At 35.4% G+C, this 23676-nt stretch overlaps 1 protein-coding gene across 7 annotated transcripts in view; it reads right to left on the bottom strand.

The window, feature by feature from the left end:
• SLC4A10 (solute carrier family 4 member 10) overlaps window positions 1–23676 on the bottom strand; it is a 295709-nt gene that overhangs the window by 182215 nt on the left and 89818 nt on the right. For all 7 annotated transcript variants that reach the window (XM_030325195.1, XM_030325192.1, XM_030325198.1 and 4 more), the window contains exon 2: window positions 6598–6679. In XM_030325195.1, the coding sequence (XP_030181055.1) occupies window positions 6598–6679 (82 nt within the window). The remainder of the gene's footprint in view (window positions 1–6597; window positions 6680–23676) is intronic.

The following is a 23676-nucleotide window of genomic DNA, read 5'->3' as shown; positions in this document are numbered from 1 at the left end:
GGGACCAGGGTAGACAATGAAGAGAGAATCTAAGTGAGTAAGGGTAACTGAAGGGGCACTTGGTTATTTTTATTGGGCCTGTGGAAACGGACCAGACCTATCTATCCATCCATCATAGAGTTTCAGACTCAGTACAGTGTTGGCACTCTCATACTATCCTTTTAACAGATTCACAAGTAAACAGGATCTGAAACCCATCTGGGTTTTTTTATGTTTATTTATTTATTTTGAGAGAGAGACAGAGACAGAGATGGGGAAGGGCACAGAGAGAGAGAGAGAGAGAGAGAGAGAGAGAGAGAGAGAGAGAATCCCAAGCAGGCTCCACACTATCAAAGCAAAGCCCGATGTGGCACTTGAACTCATGAACCCATGAGATCAAGACCTGATCAGAAACCCAGAGTCATATGCTTGAACGACTGAGCCACCCAGGCACTCCTGGAACCCATCTATCTTATCAAGGCCTCCAACATACTTGCCACTTCATGTTCATATGTTCAGTATAGTGAAACAACTTAAATGTTTTGCAGAAAATCCACTCAGTTCAAGTCTTTTTGGACTCTCTTATGACAATTGGTAGGAGATTTAACACAGCCCTGGAGCAAGACCATAAATGTATATTGTTATACTTTCCAAGGGTATGTTTACTTCTGGTAATCCTTCTTGATAGTAATAGATACAAATGCACTTTCCCCATCAATAGTTGTATACCACATGCCTGAGGTCATGTTAACCTGCTCTAAGAAGATTCCATTTCTGACAAAGCAGTGGCAATTGATGCCACCATTTGGCTGAGTCTGTAATCATCCACGACTGTCCTCTATGATTTGACAATTTCTGCAAAGATGGCACTAATCTCTGCCATTTCCATCCAGTATTGCACGCAATACTGATTTTCATTTACTCTCATGGCCAAGACAAGTAGTTTGAGAGCCTTCTCACCCACTACAACTGTTCTTAGCCCCACAAAGACACCAATGTGAAGGTCCTGCTAATTACCAAGTACATATGTCTCTTGGTACTGTTCAGGGAGCAGGAAAATGATGAATGAGTGAGTCAGGTTCCTCAGCAACAGACTCTGAGACAGAGATTTGTGTTCAGGGAGGTTATTGAGGAAAACTGTCAGAAATAACACCCTTGCAGAAATATGGGCAGCAGCATTTGGTAGAGGAAGAAGTTTAATTATGGTACAGTTGCAGTAAAGGCCTTCATTGATTCCAGAAGGGGCTTTGAAGCTGAGACCACCCTTCAGAGTTGAAAGAAACTGAAGCAAAGGGGCTAGGCCTTTATACTCCTTCACTGATGGTTCATTGAATGCAAAATGCCACAGGGGAGATGGCTGCCTCAGCAAGAAACAGTTACTTTCAGGGGAAGGTAATTTCTGGGGAAGAATTCAGCTGTGGGACAATAGCAGGCAACACCGACAGCAACCAGAGAAATAAGCACCTCAATCCTTAAGAGGGGATGTTAGTGTTCGTGGTAATATCCACTACTAAGGTTATCAGATTTGGCAAGTAAAAAGCAATAAATAAACATACTGCATGGCATACCTATACTAAAAAGTTACTCATTACTCATCTAAAATTCAAATATAACTGAGCACTGTATATTTTATACACCACACATGTATTAAAGGGAAAGTAGAAGAAGGAATTTCAAGGATATTAATGTATTTCTCCTTTTGTAACCTGATACTTTGTACAGTACTAATCTCACGTGGATGTGGGAGACTAAAAATAAAAACTGGTAAACCCCAACAATTTTTGCTCTACCTACAATCCTGATTTGGTCTAATTACAGGGAATCAGTTGCTGCTCACTACATTTTGCTACTGGAATCAGAAATAAGCTTAGAAAGAACACTAGCAGTTTTAAGGAGGGTGGATTGTGGGAAAGAGAGCACCCAGTATACAGAGAGGGAAAGAAAAAGAGCAGTGGCAGTGGGAGTGAAAAGAAGAAATGAGAAGAGACACCCCGAAGATAGATTCAAAGAATTTACTAACTGTCTGATGTAGAAAAACAGGAGGTGAACAGAATCTAATAAAATTGTATGCTCTTGATTTTAGGTAATAGGAAACGAGAGGAAAAATGGTACAAGATACATATAAAACAAAAACATATTTGAAGGGAGAAATTATACATTTGACATAACATTCATCAAAATGTATAATATATGTGAATACATTAGCTAATATACTATACCAAGCTGCTAATATGGTCAAGTGATCATTTCCATTAAACATATTTCACCTGAGACTTTATAGATATTTTTAACCACCTGGCATTTCTACAAGCTGTGCACAGGATGTTACATTATACTGGTAATTCTATTAGCTATTAATAACTCTTACATACATATAAATCCTATAAACACTAATTTTCAAATTTAAAATCTTAATTGAATGAAGAGTTTATAAATTGTGTGTTTTTCTTCAATAGTAATTCCAAACTTGATTTTATTTAAAATAAATATCTATTTGTGTTTTATCTACATTACTAAAGAAGTTCTTTTTTTAATGTTTATTTATTTTTGAGAGAAACAGAGACAGAGACAGAGAGCACGAGAGGGGAAGGGACAGAGAGAGAGGGAGACACAGAATCTGAAATGGACTCCAAGCTCTGAGCATCATCACTGAGTCCGAAGCGGGGCTCGAACTCAACGGCTGTGAGATCATGACCTGAGCCAAAGTTGGATGCTTAATCAACTGAGCCACCCAGGCGCCCCACTAAAGAAGCTCTTAAAATGTGGAGCTCTGGCCGTTTTCTTTAATTACACCAAAGGAGAAACTACTACCCACATTACCTGCAGCACTGCTTTATAACTGGCACTCTCCCCTTACCCATTTTATATTATGCTGCCAGTCGATTTTTCCTGAACCATGACATCCAACACACTACACCTGCGTTATTTTCTAATTCAGAATAATCAGTCCGGGAACCATTGATAGATCTATTGATTCTTTGTGTGCATCACAGCAGAATCCTGTATAGCACCCTCAAATGCTAGGATGTCTATCTACTTAGTATGGTCTGGGAGCAGAACAAATATTTAGAAAGTCAAAATAAGTAAGTTTTTTCTATTTTATTTCAAGATTCTAAAATGTAATGTTACATTTACACTCTGTGATGTTCATTTTAATCACCAGTGACTTAGCTACAATTATTCTCTTCTGGGATTAAAATGGCCACTACAGATATCAGTAAAGAGAAGAAAATCTGACTTATCCACTTGTGTTCACCAATCAGAAATCTCTTAATCACACTGTCCTGAATACCATGCCAAGTAAGAGAATATGTATATAATACACATTGATAAAATAATTAAAATAAACTTACTAAATTCTGTTTTTGTAGTATGTATTTTCCATCCAAAGGGAACATTCAGTACGTCACTGCAATTTTTTTAATTGTTTTTTTTTAATGTTTATTCATTTGTGAGAGAGAGAGAGAGAGCGCACAAGCGGGGGAGGACAGAGACAGAGGCCCATGAGACACAGAATCCGAAGCAGGCTCCAGACTCTGAGCTGTCAGCACAGAGTCCGGCGTGGGGCTTGAACTCACGAGCCATGAGATCATGACATGAGCCGAAGTCGAAAGCTCAACCAACTAAGCCACCCAAGGAGCCCCAGTATGTCACTGCAATTTTTATAAATTATTAAACTGTTAACTTTCAATTATCTGTGTCCAGATTATCACAATCTCTAAACCCAAGATGGTTTTTTCCTGCAATGAGTATACTTTTAGGCCAACTTCTTGCTTTACTGAGTTTTCTTAAATGTGCTTAGTAAATACAAGTGTAGTTTAATTCATGACAGGACATTAGTAGCTGGTAAATATTCTACTGGGGAAAAAATGTAATATAATGGCATTTCAAATCCAAGGAGAAATTATCTTTATATTCTCCTTTATCAATTTAGATTTTTCAAGTTTGTGCTCCCTTCAATTTGTGTAATGAAAATAGATTGCATAGCAAATCACTACACCCACTCAGGAAGTATAACCTTCCCAGACCTGCATATTTTCTGTGCATCACACAAAATGTCAGGCACTGAGTAGGTATACTTGCTGAAAGTTTACTCTAAATATTATGTCAATTCTCTTGTTATTCAATTGTTGTAGCTAAATATAAGATCTAAGAACTATGAATTCCATTGTAATTTAGTTACCTGACAATTCCTAGGAGGAATATCCCTTACTTCTCAGCTGTGGTGGATTATTAAGAATTATCTCTGATTATTTTTACTTAAGATTACTTTTTTAACCAAAAGATGAAAAATATCATATACCTGTGTCTCACTAATAATAATTTCTGATTAAAAATGAAAATGAAGTAATAAGGAGTGTACATTAAATTGTGGTGTAAAATCAAAACCACAATAAGATACCACCTCACACCTGTCAGAATGTCTCACATTAACAACTCAGGCAACAACAGATGTTGGCGAGGATGCGGAGAAAGAGGATCTCTTTTGCACTGTTGGTGGGAATGCAAGCTGGTGCAGCCACTCCGGAAAACAGTATGGAGATTCCTTAAAAAAACTAAAATTAGAACTACCCTATGACCCAGCAATTGCACTACTAGGCACTTATCCACAGGATATAGGTGTGCTATTTCAAAGGGACACATGCACCCCCATGTTTATAGCAGCACTATCAACAATAGCCAAAGTATGGAAAAAGCCCAAATGTCCAGCGGTGGATGAATGGATAAAGAAAATGTGGTGTATATATATATACAATGGAGTATTGGCAATCAAAAAGAATGAAATCTTGCCATTTGCAACTACGTGGATGGAACTGGAGGCTATTATGCTAAGTGAAATTAGGCAGAGAAAGACAACAATCATATGACTTCACTCATATGAGGACTTTAAGAGACAAAACAGATTAACATAAGGGAAGGGAAACAAAAATAATATATAAACAGAGAGGGTGACAAAACAGAAGAGACTCATAAATATGGAGAACAAACTGAGGGTTACAGGAGGGGTTGTGGGAGGGGGGGATGGGCTAAATGGGTAAGGGACACTAAGGAATCTACTCCTGAAATCACTGTTGCACTATATGCTAACTAATTTGGATGTAAATTAAAAACAAACAAACAAAAATCCTTTGAAAAAAAATTGTGGTGTAGTAATAACTATCAAGACTTAATGTAAATCTTATGCCAGGCACTATTCTAAGTATTTTTCCCTTAATTCTCATAAGAACTTTATGAAATATATTCTAATGTTACCCTTACTTTATTTTTTAAATTTTATATTTTTTAAATTTGAGTATAGTTGACACCATGCTACATGAGTTTCAGTAGTGTATAACATAGTGATTGGACAAATTTATACATTATGCTATGTTCACACATATACCTACCATCTGTCACCATACAACACTGTGACGATATCATTGACTATATTCCCTATTCTGTTCTGCACCTTTTATTCCTGTGACTTATTCCATAATTGGAAGCATAGGTCTACCACCCCCTTTACCCATTTTGCCCATCCCTCCACCCATCTCTGCAGACATCGGTTTGTTCTCTGTACTTACAGTTCTGATTCTGTTTTTTGTTTGCTTGTTTATTTATTTTATTAGATTCCACATATAAGAATTCTTTATTGGTCTGACTGAATTCATTTGGCATAATACCCTCTAGGTCTATCCATGTCATGACAAAAGGCACAATCCCATTCTTTTTTATCACTAATATTCGTATGTGCGTGTGTATGTGTACATGTGTACATACACATACATGTTCCTTATCCATTTGTGTATTATAGATAGTGGTTGCTTCCATATCTTGGCCGTTATCCCTATCTTCTGTTTAAACATTTATTTATTTATTTTGAGAGAGAGTGAGCAGGGGAGGGGCAGAGAGAGAGAGGGAGAGCAAGAGAATCACAAGCAGGCTCCACACTGCCAGCACAGAGAGCAATCATTGTTATCCTAACCTTAACAGTTGAGAAAACTGAGGTGCAGAGAAGTTAACTGGCTGAAGTTTTCATAGCAAATAAGGGGCAGAACTCGTATTTAATCCAGTGCTGTTTGGTTTCAGAGTCCATCCACTGCACTGTCAGACCATACTACTTCCCTGCTGACTTATTTGATCTTCTTCCTATTGATGCCTCCACCTCTCACATATATCTGAGTGAAACTAGAATGCCAGTTGTCTTTAACTTTCTTTCAGTGACAGCTTACTCTGACAACATAGGCTGGACTAGCTGCCCTTCCTGTCCTATTGTCCCCTCTCATGTAACACCTAATGTGCCGGACTGTCGTAATTTTTTTTTCTTCGTTCCCCAATTGATAGTAATTCCTGAAGCAATAATTACTGAAAGACTGGCATACAACACAGTGTCTGGAATATGTATAGTAGAGATTCATTACATGTGTGTTGGATGAATGGATACTTCTCATTGTTTTTAGGTCTGCCTGGTGGCATTTCAGGCTGCGTTAAAGCAATCATATCCACAACCCACCACCGCCACCATGACTCTGATATCTACTTTTACAATTCTCCAAATTGTGACAAACTTCATATTTCTCCTTGAAATGCTTTAAGAAAGCATAAAAAAACTATCCCAAGGGGGGGAAAGGGTCTTACCTTCTAAATCTTCTTTCTCAAAGTGTGTTTTGAGAATAGAACGAGTTCCACCTCTATCCACAACTGCCTCTTCATCATTTCTCTGTAGAATGGGAAGAAAGAAGATCAAATGACATTTCATTTGTCTTTATCCACAGGGATACTTTCCAAGACCCACTGTAGATGCCTGAAATCACACTAATACCAAACTATATAAACTATGTTTTTTGCTATGCATACATACCTATGATAAAGTGTAATTTATAAGTAAGGCACAGTAAGAGATTAACAATATGAATGAAATGGAGCAATTATAACAATAGCTTATAATAAAAGTTATGTGAACATGGTCTCTCTCTCAGAATATCTTATTGCACTATACTTACCCTTTTTGTGATGACATGATATGATAAAATGCCTATGTGATGGGATGAAGCAAGGTGAATCATGTATGTAGGCACTATGACATAGCATTAGCCTACTATTGACCTTCTGATGGTATCTCAGTAGGCAGATCATCTGCTTCCTGGCCATAGTAGACCTCAGGTCAATCACAGATAAAAGTGGACTAGTGTACATATATTCCCATAATTCCCTTAATTTCAGAAAATAAACTATAATTTAAATCCAATATTTTAGGGGTTTAAGTCAATCACTCAAATGTAAACAACTTTCTATTTGATTATCGAGTGTTAGTTTAAAAAGGAGATTAAAATTAAGTTAACCACATATTCAGAGAAGAATGTCATTTGACTTTCCATGAAATCGAAGGTAGTCAAACATTCCAGTTGCCATTTGTTAGTGAAATGAAAAACAGAAAACAGTTATCCTGTCAATTTTGTAACATGCATTTTTTTATCTCTGATAAAGAATTCTTGTTAACAAGAATGACATTTGGACTATACAAGGAAAATATGGAAATCATTAGTATTAATGCCACTAATGCTATGGCAAGGTGAAATAATTTCACTGCCATTTAAAATGGGGTTGGGGGAGGGGAGGGTGGGTGATGCGTATTGAGGAGGGCACCTTTTGGGATGAGCACTGGGTGTTGTATGGAAACCAATTTGACAATAAATTTCATATATTGAAAAAATAAAATAAAATGGGGTTGGGGGATCTAATCTCTTGAAAGCAATTACCAGCAATTATTAGGTAAACTACAACTCTAATTACTTTGCTTCAGTCTAATGCATTTTATTCAAACTAAACTTTTAATTATAATCCTATACATTACACTTCCTCTACACAGTCTCTCTCTATATAGAGAGAATAGGGTTTTTTGTATTTTGTTTTGGGGTTTTTGGTTTTTTTTTTTTGTTTTGGGGGAGTTTCTTTTATTTAGAATGGCTGGATGGAGGTTCTCTCTTCTGAGCAGTGTACATACGCTAAAAACAATATACTCACTGATTTGGTATTCAATAAAATAATGGGGGGGGGGAGTATAATCCATTAAACCATGCAGGAATGAACGAAATACAAAATAGTGAATGAAGTGAAAGACAGATCATTTCCAAATTTTATTTGATTGTGAATATCTGTATAAAAATTGCTTTAAAAGTGAACATTGAATACAAAGGAAAAAAGGTAGGAAGGGAAAGGAAAGAAAACGAAAAGGTAGGCTAAAGATGAATAAATCTTCCAACATGTATTTCTAAGCCTGTTCTAGTATATGACTATTAGAAAAAATTAAAGATTTCTGTTTCTTCTTCGAAAGCTTTAAATTCCCATGCATAATCTTGATAAAGATTTGGCCTCCATGTTTTAGAAATCAGTATTGTAAACTGTAGGATTACAGAGTAAGGACCTATTCAACGTAGAAAGATCAGCTCTCCTATGCTTCACATGCAGCAAGACACACAGTAGAAAAACATGGTTTATAGCCTGTAGTCCTGTGTCTTTCAGACAACATGGGCTGAGACAGGTCAGGGCAGTGCCTGAAATCAGAGCGAAAGAAACCTATACTACAAATGAGAGAAAACACGAAAATTAAGATATGATTCAGAGCCTACTGTTATTGTATTTGGCAAAGTTTTAAAAATCTGTTGGTTTGAGCAAAATAGCAATAGAAAAACTAAAGACTTATATATTTATATAATTTTCCTGAACTAGACAAATGCAAATTTCAGCCTCTCTAGAATCTATTCCTGATACGTTTACAAATTGCATTTATCCTCTGTACAAGACATCTTCAAATATATGTCACGTTGGAATATATCTCTGCCCTCCAGGGTGTTAGGAAGAATGCCAAAAGCTAAGTCATGCATCCGTGTTCAGAGGTCAGAAGAAGCATTATTCCACCATACATTACAGTGGCAGCCTTTTAAAACAATTGCATAATGGGAAGTTTTATACAGATGTTTGCCCCTGTATATAAAATATTTAATTCTTATTTCAAGGGCCTGAATCAATTTTCAACTTATACAAAACAGTTTTCTCCTTACTTATATACATTACATATACTATTCACGTACAAAAGATAATTCTACTGAACAGTTAATGTTAGGATATTGAGATAAAATAAAATTTTGCAGACGTAGAAGTGGAATATGAATAGGAAATAATTGGTTATTTAATTACAATATGAATTACAAGCTGAAGTGCCCTAATTTTAACGTTTCATTGATGGAAAGAAAAGAACTTGAAGCTAGAATATGAACGTAACTCAATGTAAGTGACTCACTTTGCAGTTTCATAGAACTTTAAATACTCTCCAGGTAGACCATAGAAACATCAAATGTCAAATGTCTGATCTTTTAGGTTGAAAATTCCCAAGATACAACTTAATACTAATACATATAGTGAAATTCCTCTACTGTGGAGATAGTTCAAAAGATTATTTCAATATTACTGAAGACTTTTTAACAGAGTACTCCCCTTCCTCCCTATGACCAAGAGCAAGTAAGCAAGGGTGTGATGAATGAAGACAATGCAGGGACATGTGACACTGGGCACCAGACTGTGCGGTAATCCCAAATACACCAGTAAGAACATTTGTAATTCATTTTGTATTGCTACCCTTTTTAGATTTGCTGAACATCAAATACATTAATGTACCCTAATATCCATATGTATTTACTTACTTAGAACAAAGTCTAGCACCAAGAGAAAACACATAAATCTATTGCATTGCCTCTCAATACAATTTACCCTTGCTACACTATTGGGTAAACATTTATTCTAGTATATAGTATAAGACAATGTTTTAAAATTTGGGGGTGGGGGCATGACCCATAGTGAGAAATATATATTCAACACTGTCACATATTCATATATATGTTATCAAAACAAAGTTTCACAAACCAACATTTACCCTTACTATAAACAATGTGGTATGATATTTTCTATTCCAGGATATTCTGTTTCATTTAAAAATACTAGTCACTACCCATTAAATTTATTTCAGTACTTAAAAATTAGTGGTACGGATGCCTGGATGGCTCAGTCGGTTAAGGGTCCGACTCTTGATTTCAGCTCAGGTCAGGGCCTCGCGATTCGTGAGTTTGAGCCCCTCGTCGGCTCTGGCTGACAACGTGGAACCTGCTTGAGGTTCTCTCTCTTCTTCTCTCTCTGCCCCTCCCTGTTTGCACTCTCTCTTTCTCTCTCTCTCCCAAAATAAATAAATAAACTTTTTAAAAAATGAGTTATGACCTGTTATTTGAAAAACACTGGGATAGACTATGACCCTGGGACAGAGTAACAGCAATTAGTTCACACAGAAATCACATCTTAAATCCATTTACATAGGCCTCTAACTAAATGAACAAATAGCAATACTATATTTTTCAAATCAATATTTTAATTTTTGAAGTTTCTGTCATGTTAAGTGTAGGGACACATTATGTAATTACATATATATCTTTTGATGAACTATTTTCATTTTTTTCCCAACAAGAGAGTAATGGTTTGCTTTTCCTAGTTCCACTTAAGTACTTTTCTCCATGCCTTCCCAAGAAAGAAGGAACAAATAGTATTATCTAAGATCCTCTCCAGTTAAACTCTGCTTATGACTAAACTGAATTTGTATTCAACTATTTTAAGAGCAAACATCATATAACTGACATAACCAAATACATTTTATAACTTTCTACAATTTGATTACTTCTAAACCTTAATGTTAGAAGTGTCTCGGGGCGCCTGGGTGGCGCAGTCGGTTAAGCGTCCGACTTCAGCCAGGTCACGATCTCGCGGTCTGTGAGTTCGAGCCCCGCGTCGGGCTCTGGGCTGATGGCTGGGAGCCTGGAGCCTGTTTCCGATTCTGTGTCTCCCTCTCTCTCTGCCCCTCCCCCGTTCATGCTCTGTCTCTCTCTGTCCCAAAAATAAATAAACGTTGAAAAAAAAAATTTAAAAAAAAAGAAGTGTCTCAATACACTTGTGTTGAATCCAAATGTATATAAATGTAAATTGGGAATATTTCTACCTCCAAAGAAAGTCTTTAAAGGGAATAGTTTGCTGTTATTATTTTTACTGAACAATTACTTGAGAGCAATAACGGAAAAAAGAGCTTTCTAGCTCAGCTCTCATATTTGAAGTGACCTTGAACCAGTACAGTCTCTCATGAAAGAGCAATTAACATGGGCTAGCACATTTAGGTGTTAAAATATTTAGGAAAAAATATCAACAATTTCTTCTATAATTGTTTGTAAATATCATTAAGCTCTCTATGAGTGTACAAAAATGCATTTTTTTCCTGATTTACCATAACTCTTGAGCACAATATCCACAGAAACAAACTTTTCTAATTTTATCAAAATCTAACAGTTAATCCCATGAGCAGAACAACTCAAACTTTTCATGTCCTTTTGATAATTCTCATCTCATTTGAGAATGAGTTAATAAAAGACAGAGCAGTTCATTTTTGTTTCAATATTCTTCCCTGGACTATTTATCACATTAATTTTTTTAAAGCAACCTATCCTTCAATAAATGGGGCTGGGAAAACTGAACAGCTACATGCAAAAGAATGAAACTGGACCACCTTTTAACACTACACACAAAAAATACATTGAAAATGGATTAAAGATCTAAATGTGAGACATGAAAACATAGAAATTCTAGAAGAGAACACAGGCAGTAATTTCTCCAACATTAGCCATTATAATCTGTTGGTCTTGAATTTGCTCACCAAGTTCTCAAAAAATGTTATTTATTTTCATTGTTATTTATATGATTATTTGTATCACTGGGGCCACAGAAATAAATGAGACATGGCTGCTTCCCTCAAAGAGCTTATAGACTTCACCTTCAGTACAACACACAATGGCATTATTAAATTCATACAGGGGATGTTCAACCGTAACAGTTATTATTTTTCTCCAAGAAAGTAAAGACTCCATTAAAAAAGACATGTGAGCTAATGTTTAAAAGATCAATGTATCTTTTCCAGGCAGACAAGGGGACAAGGTAGAAATTCAGTTGCAAGTATCAAGACAAGAGACTACTTATTTGAATAAGGGTGAAAAATATTAGTTGAACCCAGAGCAAGACTGACTAGATAATAAATTACGGAACTACTGATTTTGTTCTCCTAACAATCCAAATGTCTGGAAAGAAAACCTCTAAAACCCAGGATGAGATTGGAAATCTTTTTTTTTTTTTAAATGTTTATTTATTTTTGAGAGAGAGAGAGAGAAAGAGAGAGCGGGAGGGGCAAAGAGAGACAGAGACATAGAATCAGAAGCAGGCTCCAGGCTCCAAGCTGTCAGCACAGAGCCAGAGGAGGGGCTCAAACCCACAAACCGTGAAATCATGACCTGAGCCAAAGTCGGATGCTTAACAAAATGAGCCACTCAGACACCCCAAGTTTGAAAATCTTGATGTAAAAAAGTAGGACTTCCAGAAATTAGAAATTTATATATATACACATATAAACTATATATATTTATATATATACATTTATATTTATACTTATATGTACTTACATATATAATCCTTAAAAACTCCACATATATTTATATAAAACTCTCTCTCTCTCTCTCTCTCTATATATATATATATATACAGTATGTATATATATATATAGATATATATAGATATAGATATAGATATCTCCATATATATTCCTTAAGGTTAAAAATTCCAAAGATGGGCAAAGCAGTAGACTGGACAAAGGATATAAGAATCAGGGAACAGGCAAAAAGATCTGAAAAAAATCACACAGAACATAGCATAAAATGACAAGGATACGAAAAAAACATGAAATAGGTAAGTTTTAAAATGAGGATAATACGATGAAGTCTAACATATACCTAAATGGATTTCTAGAAGATAAGAATAGAGAAAATGAGGAAGAAGTACTATTTGAAAATAATAGGTAAAAAATTTCCAGAATTGATAAAACAGGATTCAGGAAACACAATGAATCACAAACAGGATAATTAAAGAACAATTAACACCTCTGCATATCATGTGAAACTGCAGAATGACACATTGTTACAGCAAGAAGAGAAAAAAAAAATGATTACCTACAAATGAATGACAAACTAATAAAAATAGACCCCAGAAGACAGTAAAATAAAATCTTCAGAATATTAAGGAAAAATCATTATAAATCTAGAGGTGGATACCCAGTAAAATTATCATTCAATAAACACCCTTCTGACAAGCAGAAAGAGAATTTATCACCAAAGCATCCTTTGTAATGGAATTTCAAAGTATATACTTTAGGAAGAAAACCAATGACCCCAGAAAAAAGGTCTCAGATGCAAGAAGGAATCCCAAGCCAAGAAACTAAAGGACATAAAGAAATATAAAGAAAATAAAAATAAGATGAGTTTAAAAATCAACTTCATGATTTCTAAGACCATTTCTAATTAAATTAAAAAAAAATTTTTTAATGTTTATTTATATTTGAGAGAGAGAGAGAGAGAGAGAGAGAGAGACAGTGTATGAGCAGGGGAGGGGCAGAGAGGGAGGGAGACAGAATCCGAAGCAGGCTCCAGGCTCTGAGCCGTCAGCACAGAGCCAGATGTGGGGCTCGAACCCACGAGCTGTGAGATCATGACCTGAGCTGAAGTTGGATGCTCAACTGACTGAGCCACCCAAGCGCCCCTCTAGCTGATTTTTTTTTATACATATTAAGTTGTTTTCTACTTTAGTGTAAGTAAGGGTCATTTTTGGTCTCTATTCATGTAGTTATCCGTGCTTTATCCTAAGATAATAACATTTATAACTCTTCATCAATACCCTTCTCCACTCCTGCCACCCCAAATCCTGATAGTTTCACTGACATACTAGAGAGTTGTGATATCAATTAGTATTAATTCTAAGAAGAAGATAAACATCTACATATACACTTTAAAATACAATTAGCAATTTTTAGTCTCTCCATAGTGAGTAAAGACTTGTTCCTTACAACTTTGTAAGAATTATGAAATTAGAGCACTACATAAATATCAGCCTTCTCATCACAAATTAGGACAGTTCTGAGTTGGCCTATATACACAAAAGTCAATTATATGAATTATTTAAACAGAAATAAGCTCATAGTACCTGACTTATACCTGAATTAGACTTGAATACTGAAAAATTTGCAATCTGAAGATAGAAAGAAAGTTTCCTAATAGAAGCAAAATCAACAAATCAAGGCAGAGAATGGGGATAGTAAAATAATATTTATAAGCAACATGGAATAATTCAAAGATATTTTTAGATAACTAAAAGGGTACTGAGGAGTAAGAAACAAAACATTAGAAGATGAACTTTAGTGATAAGAAAACAAGCAGTGCAAGGAGATACTTCATATACACTTGAGTTATAAAAGTATAGTGTTTAAATACTTAAAAAGCAAAGTAAGCAAGTCTAACCAGTTTGGTGTTTTTTTTTCTTTAACTCCAGTGATTGTTTTTTAGTGGTATGCTTTACAATGTCATAGGCAAAGTGGTAATAATCTGAGTAGTGATGTAGTTTTAAAAAAAAATGGCTTTTGCTATATTTAGTACCCATTTTAAGCAAATTGATTTTCCTATACAAATGCCAAAAATGTGGGAAAGCCAATGGAGAGGGCCACTTTATTTACTTCCCACTTTAGATCTAAAAAACCAACCAACCAAAAACACGTGTGCTCTTAAATTTTCTAATTATCTAAAAATTCAAGGGATATATAGAAAGAAAATATAAATACCCTAGACATGGGGAAAATGTAATTACATTAAAAATGGGAAATGAGATAAAGCAAAGGATGAGTAAAAATGTGTACAGCTGACCACTGAACAACAGAAGTTTGAGCTGTGTAAGGCCACTTATACATAGATTTTTTCAATAAATACAGTAAATGCATTTTCTCTTCTTTATGATTTTCTTACTTTTTATTTTCTCTAGCTTACTTTATTGTAAGAATACAGCATATAATATATATAACATACAAAATATGTGTTAATTGACTGCCTATGTTATCAAGTAAGGTTTGCAGTCAATAGTAAGCTATTAGTAGTTAAGTTTTGGGGGAGTTAAAAGTTATACATGCATTTTCAACTGTGTGCGGAGGCTGGTGCCCCAACCTCTGCTTTGCTCAACTCTCTTACGAAGATGGATTATTCTTATGTTTCCTCAACTACTTATTCCCTTCACAAGACCAAAGACTATTATTTGAATTAAACTGATTTTTGATTGAGATGTGAGAATTTATTCTACTATGTAGAAGAACCAAACTCCAATTATTAGAAATATATATGAATTATCTGTCCCTCTATGTATTATATAATAGAAACAGCCAAAACTGATTTATAGCTAGTATTATACCTATAAATATTTACTGTTTATTAAACTTATGGTAACAATAGGCACCTAGAAAAGGTCCAGAAGAGGAAGCAGCATAGCAGCTAAGAAAATCTCTAAAACCAGACCACCAGGATTCATATCCAGTTCTGGTATGTCTACTTACTTGGCCATGTGACTTTAAGCAAGTTCTTTCCGCCTCAATTTCCTCAAATGCAAAATGGGGATTATAGTGTTTACTTTATACAATTTTTATGAAGATTAATATAAAGCATGCTAACATGCTTAGAACAGTACCAGGGAGTTCTATATTAGTGTTAGTTAGGTAAATACACTTTATCTTATATAATCCTCCCAACAGTTCTAGAAGATAGATATTTTTATCCCTATTTCAAAGATGAGAAATCTGAAGCTCAGTTAAGACAGGTTAAATAATTTGCCCAAGAGTAGTTTGTTCAACTAATATGAGGTAGGGTTAGGATTTGAATCAAATTTTATATGGCTTTAAAATTCATGTTCCTTCTACTGTGTCACATACTGATTCATTTTCTTAAAGCTTAGCCATTTTTCTCCCGATTTTTACATACCACATAAATAACATTAACAATAACAAATTTTGGGTAGAAAAAAATTAAATAACATTCAAGCCTTCTTTCTGAAATCTTATAATTTTCTACATTCTCCTCTAATCTATAGAAAACAAATATGCAAAAGCAGTTATATATTTTGATTTTTTAATCTTAAAGTATGGTTATTACTAGTGCTCACAATATCATGTTGTCCTCTTTCTCTTCCTGGACTACAAGAAGAGTATTATACATATCCCAGGCCCTTGTAGTAACTAGTGTTGCCCAAAGGGACATAATCAAAGTGATGGTGTATCATGTCTGGACCAAAGTACAGAAAAGTGAGTGTGATTTCTCCATGCTCTCTCTTCCCAGGTGTAGAGTCCAAGCAGATCAGGTGATCCGGTGGTGCAGTTATCTGTAAAATCACTGAGCCTCTGTCAGTCTGAATTCCTGAGCAACTGCGTGGAAGAGAAGTTCCCAGTCTCAGCCCTGACCCACGTTTATTGTATTTATTGCACGAAGCCACTGAGATTTTAGAGCTGTTACTGCAGCATAGCTTGATCTATCCTAACAAGAAAACAAACATTTTTTTTAATGTTTATTTATTTTTGAGACAGAGAGAGAGGAAGACAAAGAGCATGAGCGAGCATGAGCGGGGGAGGGGCAGAGAGAGGGGGACAGAGGATCCGAAATGGGCTTAGTACTGACACCAGATGCAGGCTTCAAACTCACGAACCGTGGTATCATGACCCGAGCCAAAGTCAGACACTCAACCAACTGAGCCACGCAGGAGCCCCAAGAAAACATTTTTATATTTATACTTCCTCAAATTTATACTTTCTAGTGATTACATATTTTATTGTTGATGTCATATAGTTTAGTGTTTAGTTAAGCCTTCCTGTAGTATTGGTCACTTAGATTATCTAATTTCTCACTAATGTAAATAATTTTTCATTATTCATATTTATAGAGATTAAACGATGGAAAACTTAAGCATAGAGATAAATTACTGTATTTACATCAAAACAGTGAGCACAACTGGGTCGTTATTTAAAAGTACGCCTTTAAAATGCAACAGAATGGTAGAATGTGCTTTTTTTATGAAATAAAGAAAGGTCTTAAAGGAAGAATTTAAGAAAAAAGTAGTAAAGAAGATATTCGTTGGTGCCAAAATAGCTAAGTGAGAGCAGAGATTTAAAAATGAAAAGGGATGACAATAATGGAACTGTGAGAAAACCAGTGAAAAACATCCAAGAGAAAGTGTCAACATTATGGGGACAGAAAGAATGGGAAAAAATGTAGATGCAAAGTTTATATAAGAATTTATGTGGGGCGCCTGGGTGGCGCAGTCGGTTAAGCGTCCGACTTCAGCCAGGTCACGATCTTGCGGTCTGTGAGTTCGAGCCCCGCGTCAGGCTCTGGGCTGATGGCTCCGAGCCTGGAGCCTACTTCCGGTTCTGTGTCTCCCTCTCTCTCTAACCCTCCCCCGTTCATGCTCTGTTTCTCTCTGTCCCAAAAAAAATAAATAAAAAACGTTGAAAAAACAATTTAAAAAAAAAAAAAAAGAATTTATGTTTATTTTCTTAATAGTAATTTGGAAAAAATGATAGTAACTTGGAAAATAATACTTTAAAATGCGTTGTATACGTACCTTACTTATGTTTATGTATCTCTAACTTTCCTCAGAATTTTCAAGGAAGGAAGGGGAATTAGGAGAACAAAGAAAGACATAAGACTTCAAATTCTACAGAAAGATTATATCTCATAACTGAGTCAATCAAATAATTGGCAAGCAGCCAGATATATTTAGCTATCACTATCCTAACATCAAGTAACTGAGAAGCACTGATTGCCATTATGTTTTGAAGAAGATACATCTTTATGGCAAAAATCTATAATTTATATGTGAAACAATGTCTTGTAGCCAGATATTTAGTGTTTAGGGTTTATCCCAGCTTAATTTTATTGTCCTTGGTTCCTAATTTTGTCATAGAGGTTATTTTACAGAACAATTTCAATTGTGTAATTTTAAAATAGACATATGGTAAGCCTTCCAATCAGAAGCCAAATCTGTCAACAGGTCTATTTCATAGTCCCTGAGATTAAACCAGAGGGCGTACAATTTAGAAATACACAATGGAACTCAAGAGTTCAGCAAAATAAGCTGTTAAAGATAGGAGGACTTTAAAAATTTTAATGTTTATTTATTTTTGAGACAGAGAGAGTAGGAGCAGGGGAAGGTCAGAGAGAGGGAGACACAGAATCTGAAACAGGCTCCAGGCTCTGAGCGGTCAGCACAGAGCCTGACTCAGGGCTCTAACCCGCAGGGCTCAAACCCAGCAGCTACAAGATCATGACGTGAGCTGAAGTCCGACACTTAACTGACTAAGCCACCCAGGCTCCCCAAATATGGGAGGACTTTAAAATGTCATGATACGACTGATTTTATAAGGAGCTATAGAGTTTTATGAAAGAACCCCTGTCTATAATTTATACAGAGATTTATGTAGTTTACAGAAGTGAAATAACCAGGAAAGTTCAATCATTCCTTTATCAATCATTTGTCCATCAACAGTTAAGACTCATATGACTACTGCTATAGACTATACGTTTGTGTCTACCACTAAATTCATATTTTGAAACCCAACCCCCATTGTAAGAATATCTGAGCGTGGGGTCTTCGGGAGGTAATTAGGTCATTAAGGCAGAGCCCTCATAAAAGGGATTAATGCACTTACTAAAAACACCCCAACAAACTCCCTTAACGCCTCATACTGTATGAGGACACAGGCAGAATATGGCATCTATGAATGAGGAAGTAGGCCCTCACCAGTCACTGAATCTACAGAAGCCTTAACCTTAAACTTCTCAGCCTCCAGAATTGTGAGAAATAAATTCCTGTTTATAAACCACATAGTTAATAGTATTCTTTGTTACAGCAGCCTGAATGAACTACGACAATTGCTAATAATAATGGCCACAGACAATATTAGATGTTTTTCAAACATCATCTCACTAAACTCTATAGGATATTATCCCCAGTTTGCAAATGGGAAGCTGAGGCTCACAGTAATAAAGTAAGTTTTGCAAGATTACAGAGCTAGTGTCAGAAGCAGGATTTGAACTTTGATCTAACTCCCAAACCCATGTTCTTTGCCTCAGCAAAAATTCAGAACAGAAGTTGAGCCAGTTTAAACTTTGAAGAATAGTTTTTGAAATAGTGTGGAGGACAGGAAATGAGGCAGTAAGATTAGCACATACAAAGACATAGGAAAAAATTACACTTAATTAGAAAAACCCAATTGTTTGATATGATTATCTTAGTACAAGATACCCAAAAAAGCATAAAAATGAAGCTGGAAAGTGAGGGTGTATCTACATAATAAAGATCTTGGTGTGACTCACATTATTTCCCATCATATAAGCAAAGATTATGAATTATTTTATAATTTAACGCCTCTTAAAATAATTGTTTCTCTGCACAGGAGAAATACTTTAAGCATGGACTCATACATATGGTTCAGAAATGAGAAGCCATCTGATTTCAAACTACTGTGAATTATCTTATGGAGGATATAATATGGCTTTCTAAATCTTAGCTTTTCAACACAAGTGTCTCTTGCTCCTGACCTCTTCTTCAAGAGAACATTAGACAACGCAAATAATAGGTCTTTAGTAGGACCTATTCAAGAAGAATAATTCTTGAAATAGTGTGGAGGACAGGAAATGAGGCAGTAAGATTAGCACATACAAAGACATAGGAACCTATGCTTAGGTTCCAAAGCAGAGGAAGCTTAGGAAGCTTAGGTTCCTATGCATAGGAACCAAAAGCATAGGACCTATTGCTATTGCCAGATAGCAATAAATTATTGAAGGTATATATAAAACTTATTGAAGTGACATAAATTAACCCTTAATATATTGTATCCTTCTTTCTTGAAAATCAGTTAGTATTTCTTTTGAAAAAGACCAACAATTAGGATCAGAAATAGAAAATGTAAACACAGTGCACTCAGTTAAGTATCTGACTCTAGATATCAGCTCAGGTCATGATCTCAAGGTCCTAGGATCTAGCCCCGTGTGGGGCTCTGCGCTAAACCTGGAGTCTGCTTGGGATTCTCTCTCTCCCTTTCTCCCCGCCCCCCTCAAGCTCTCTCTCAAAATGAATAAAAATTAAAAAGAAAAAGAAAATGTGAACACTAATCCAGATCTCCTTTTCCTTAGCAGCAAAAAAAGTTTTTAGCTTCAAGAAGTGATTGAGAAAAGCAAATTTAAAAAAGAAAAGAAAAAGTGAATATATCTCATGGATCAAAAGCTAAGCCCTCTATCTAATCAAGTCATAGAATTTATTGAGAAAAAAGAGTGCAACATGGGAAGGTTAGGAGTAGATACACATGTGAATGAAGAAACTGGATTTGTATTTAATATAACAGAATTTCATATTTTAAAAAATCTGATTTATCTATTCTTTCATATAATCTGTGACAGCTGGTTCTTCATATAATAGAAGCAATGAGAGACATTTTTTTGGACAATCAAAAGAGAAGATTCAATTGAAGAAAGGCATTTGTAATGAAATAAAAACAATGCTTTCTATTTTCATCAGTTGTTGATGGTTTGATCAAACAACTAACAAGCACAATTTCTTTTTTGTTTTACAAGCACAATTTCAATTCATAATACCATTTATTAAGTGACTAGAAATGTATGTCTTCATGATACATCAACTGTCATTGTATTTAGGATCTCATTATTGTTACCTAATCATAACTACTATATGTCAACATACAGAAGAAAAATAAAAATATCAGCGCTTTCCTATGTGGTAAGCTTCACAGCTTTTTTGCCATTTGTTATGAATATAGTTTAAAATCAAGTTCAATAGTATAACAGATTATCTATGAAAAAACAAAAAGCATGCCTTAAGATGTGATTCTAATTCTATTTTGTTGGCATTAGCTCTTCCCACTCTTCCAGTGAGAAGTTCCAATCTTATGCTTCCCAGGCATATTCACAGAGGTCATCTGATGCAATATCTCCCCAACATAGGAATACCATTTACAATATCACAATATGTCTGATTTTTGCTTGAACAAATCTAGTAATAGACAGCTAAGTACGACATAAGTAAAGCCACTCCATTTTTGGGAAGTGATAATGTTTAGAGATATTGTAAGATTATAAGACCACCTTTGTATTCTCAGGATCGATCTATCTATCATCTATGTATCTAAAACAAATGGGATGAAATCATGGCAAGGCAGACTTTGATCTCATTCATTCACTGATTCATTCACTCACAAAATTATATATATAATTATATACTAATATAATATTGACAATTACTTAATAAATTAATGATGCCTCATATAATTATATATATAATTTAGTGAATGACTGAATGAGACCAAAACTGCCTCCCTATGATTTCAACCCATTTGTTTTATGTTTGTTCCCATTTTGGAGCTATGTTACTATTGGTAAGAATGCAATAATACCACTAATGCTTAAACTGAATCTTAAAAGGACAAATGGGATTATCAAGGTGAATAAAAAGAGCATTCCAGGCAAACGGCACAACTTGTACAAAAGCAGGTGGTATCAGTGACTTCAAAAGATATACATCCCCAGTCTTTTTCATGACAGGTTTTTTTCTTTAGATATCCCATGATTATAACATCCTGATGAAGAAAGCATTAACACTGCGACTTTTACTGTAATTTTTTGTATGAGGAAAATAAGATACATTCAAGTTTTCCAGCAAGGCAATAGTAGAACTAGAACTAGAACTAAAATTTTGGCTTTTCTGATGGCCATTTGAATGGTCAGTCACTAGATAATTCTAACTCTACATTCTGAAACTGTTAGTCCCTAGCTGTCCAACTTTTCTCAGCACTGCTTGTAATTACAGTAATAATAAGAACTAACAACAACAACAACAAAGGTTTTGTAAGGTTTGCAATGTGCCAGACACAGTGCTAGAACTTTACAGACATTTATTCATTAGGAATCTTTAAAAACCAATGAGTATTCTGAGACTTAAAGAGGCCCTGAAACTTTCCCAGAACCCTCAGCAATTAAGGGCCATAGACCGGTTTGAAGCCAGGTCAATACTCTTAACCAATATGCTACACTGCAAAGGCATTATATTAGCTATTCATAAAATCTAAAATTCCTTAATTTAACTTTAAAATACTTAAGTCTGGTTCAACCTATTTATGGTACCTATTTATGTACCTCAGGTAATATAAATTCCTAATGGTGTCCAAAGTAACATAAGCCTTATTTTTCCATGAACTTGTCATACTAATTCCCTATTTTGTTATTCAACAAAAATGTATTAAGTAGTTACCATGTGCCATGCAATGTATTTGTAGTAGCTTTAAAGAAAAAAGAGGGGCGCCTAGGTGGTTCAGTTGGCTAAGAGTCCAACTTCAGTTCAGGTCATGATCTCACAGTCTGTGAGTTCGAGTCCACAGTGCAAAGCCCACTTCAGATCCTCTGTCCACCCCTCTCCCTACCCCTCCCCTGCTTGTGTTCTAAATAAATAAATAAATAAATAAATAAATAAATAAATAAATATAAAAGAAATGAGACACTGCCTTTGCCCTTAAACTGTTCATAGTCGAGATAGGAAAATCAATGACTACAATGTAGAATGCATTGTGCTTCAATTAAGGTAAATACTGAGATCCAGAGGAACATTAGGGAAAATCACCTAATTCACTCTAAAGGAATAGGGAATGTTTCAGTTGCAGGCAATGCTTAATCTAAGTAAATCTTGTGGCATAATAGTTAGCCAGGCAAAAACAAAGAGAAAGAGGGGCCAAAGGCATTACAGGCAAAGGTTTGAGAGAGTCTGTCTCTAGCTAACTAATAGAATTTAGACTGAGTTTAATTAAAGATGGTTAAGTTTAAATGTCACTTCCTCATAGGGGCGCCTGGGTGACTCAGTCCATTAAGCGTCTGACTTCGGCTTAGGTCATGATCTCACGGATTGTTGGTTCGAGCCCCGCATCAGGCCCTGTGCTGACAGCTCAGAACCTGGAGCCTGCTTCAGATCCTGTGTCTCCCTCTGTCTCTGCCCCTCCCCCACTTGCTCTCTCTGTCTCTCAGAAATAAACGCTAAAAAGAAATTTTTAAACAAATAAAAATAAATAAATAAATGTCACTTCCTCATTCCTCAAAAAATTACAAATAGAACTACCATATGTTGCAGTAATTCCACTTTCAGATACATATATCCAAAAGAAATAAAATCATGATCTCGAAGAAATATCTGCACTCCTATGTTCATTGTCACATTATTCATAATATCCAAGATAGGGAAATAATCTAAGAGTTCAACATAGGTAAGTGGGTAAAATAAATATAATGGAATATTATTAAGTCATGAGAAAGAAGGAAATCTTGCCATTTGCGACAGCAAATGTGGTTGGATAGACTGAGGGCATTATGCAGTCAAATGCTCTACCACTGAGCTATACCCCTGGGACTGAGGGCATTATGCTAAGTGAAATAAGTCAGAGAAAGACAAATACTCTCACTTTTCTGAACCCTGAAAATTATCTTGAAGGTAATGGGGAGCTTTAGAATGAATGTAAGTAAGCAAATGCCAGTCGCTGCTTTACATTCTGGAAAGAGTACTAAGGCAGCTGAATGATGATGCGTAGGTTACTTTGGGGATGGGTAACAGGAAGAAAAAGAAATATCAGTTAAGAAATGATTACAATAGTCCCGGTGAAAAAAGAATATGAAATCACACTAAGGTCAAGACTATGGAAAGAAGGGGTAAACTTTAGACTCCCTAAGAGAA

Source organism: Lynx canadensis, chromosome C1 (assembly GCF_007474595.2).
Source record: "Lynx canadensis isolate LIC74 chromosome C1, mLynCan4.pri.v2, whole genome shotgun sequence".
In the NCBI taxonomy this organism is placed as follows: Eukaryota; Metazoa; Chordata; class Mammalia; order Carnivora; family Felidae; genus Lynx; species Lynx canadensis.
The sequence above is the reverse complement of the archived record's forward strand: the minus strand, read 5'-3'. Positions and strand labels throughout refer to the sequence as shown.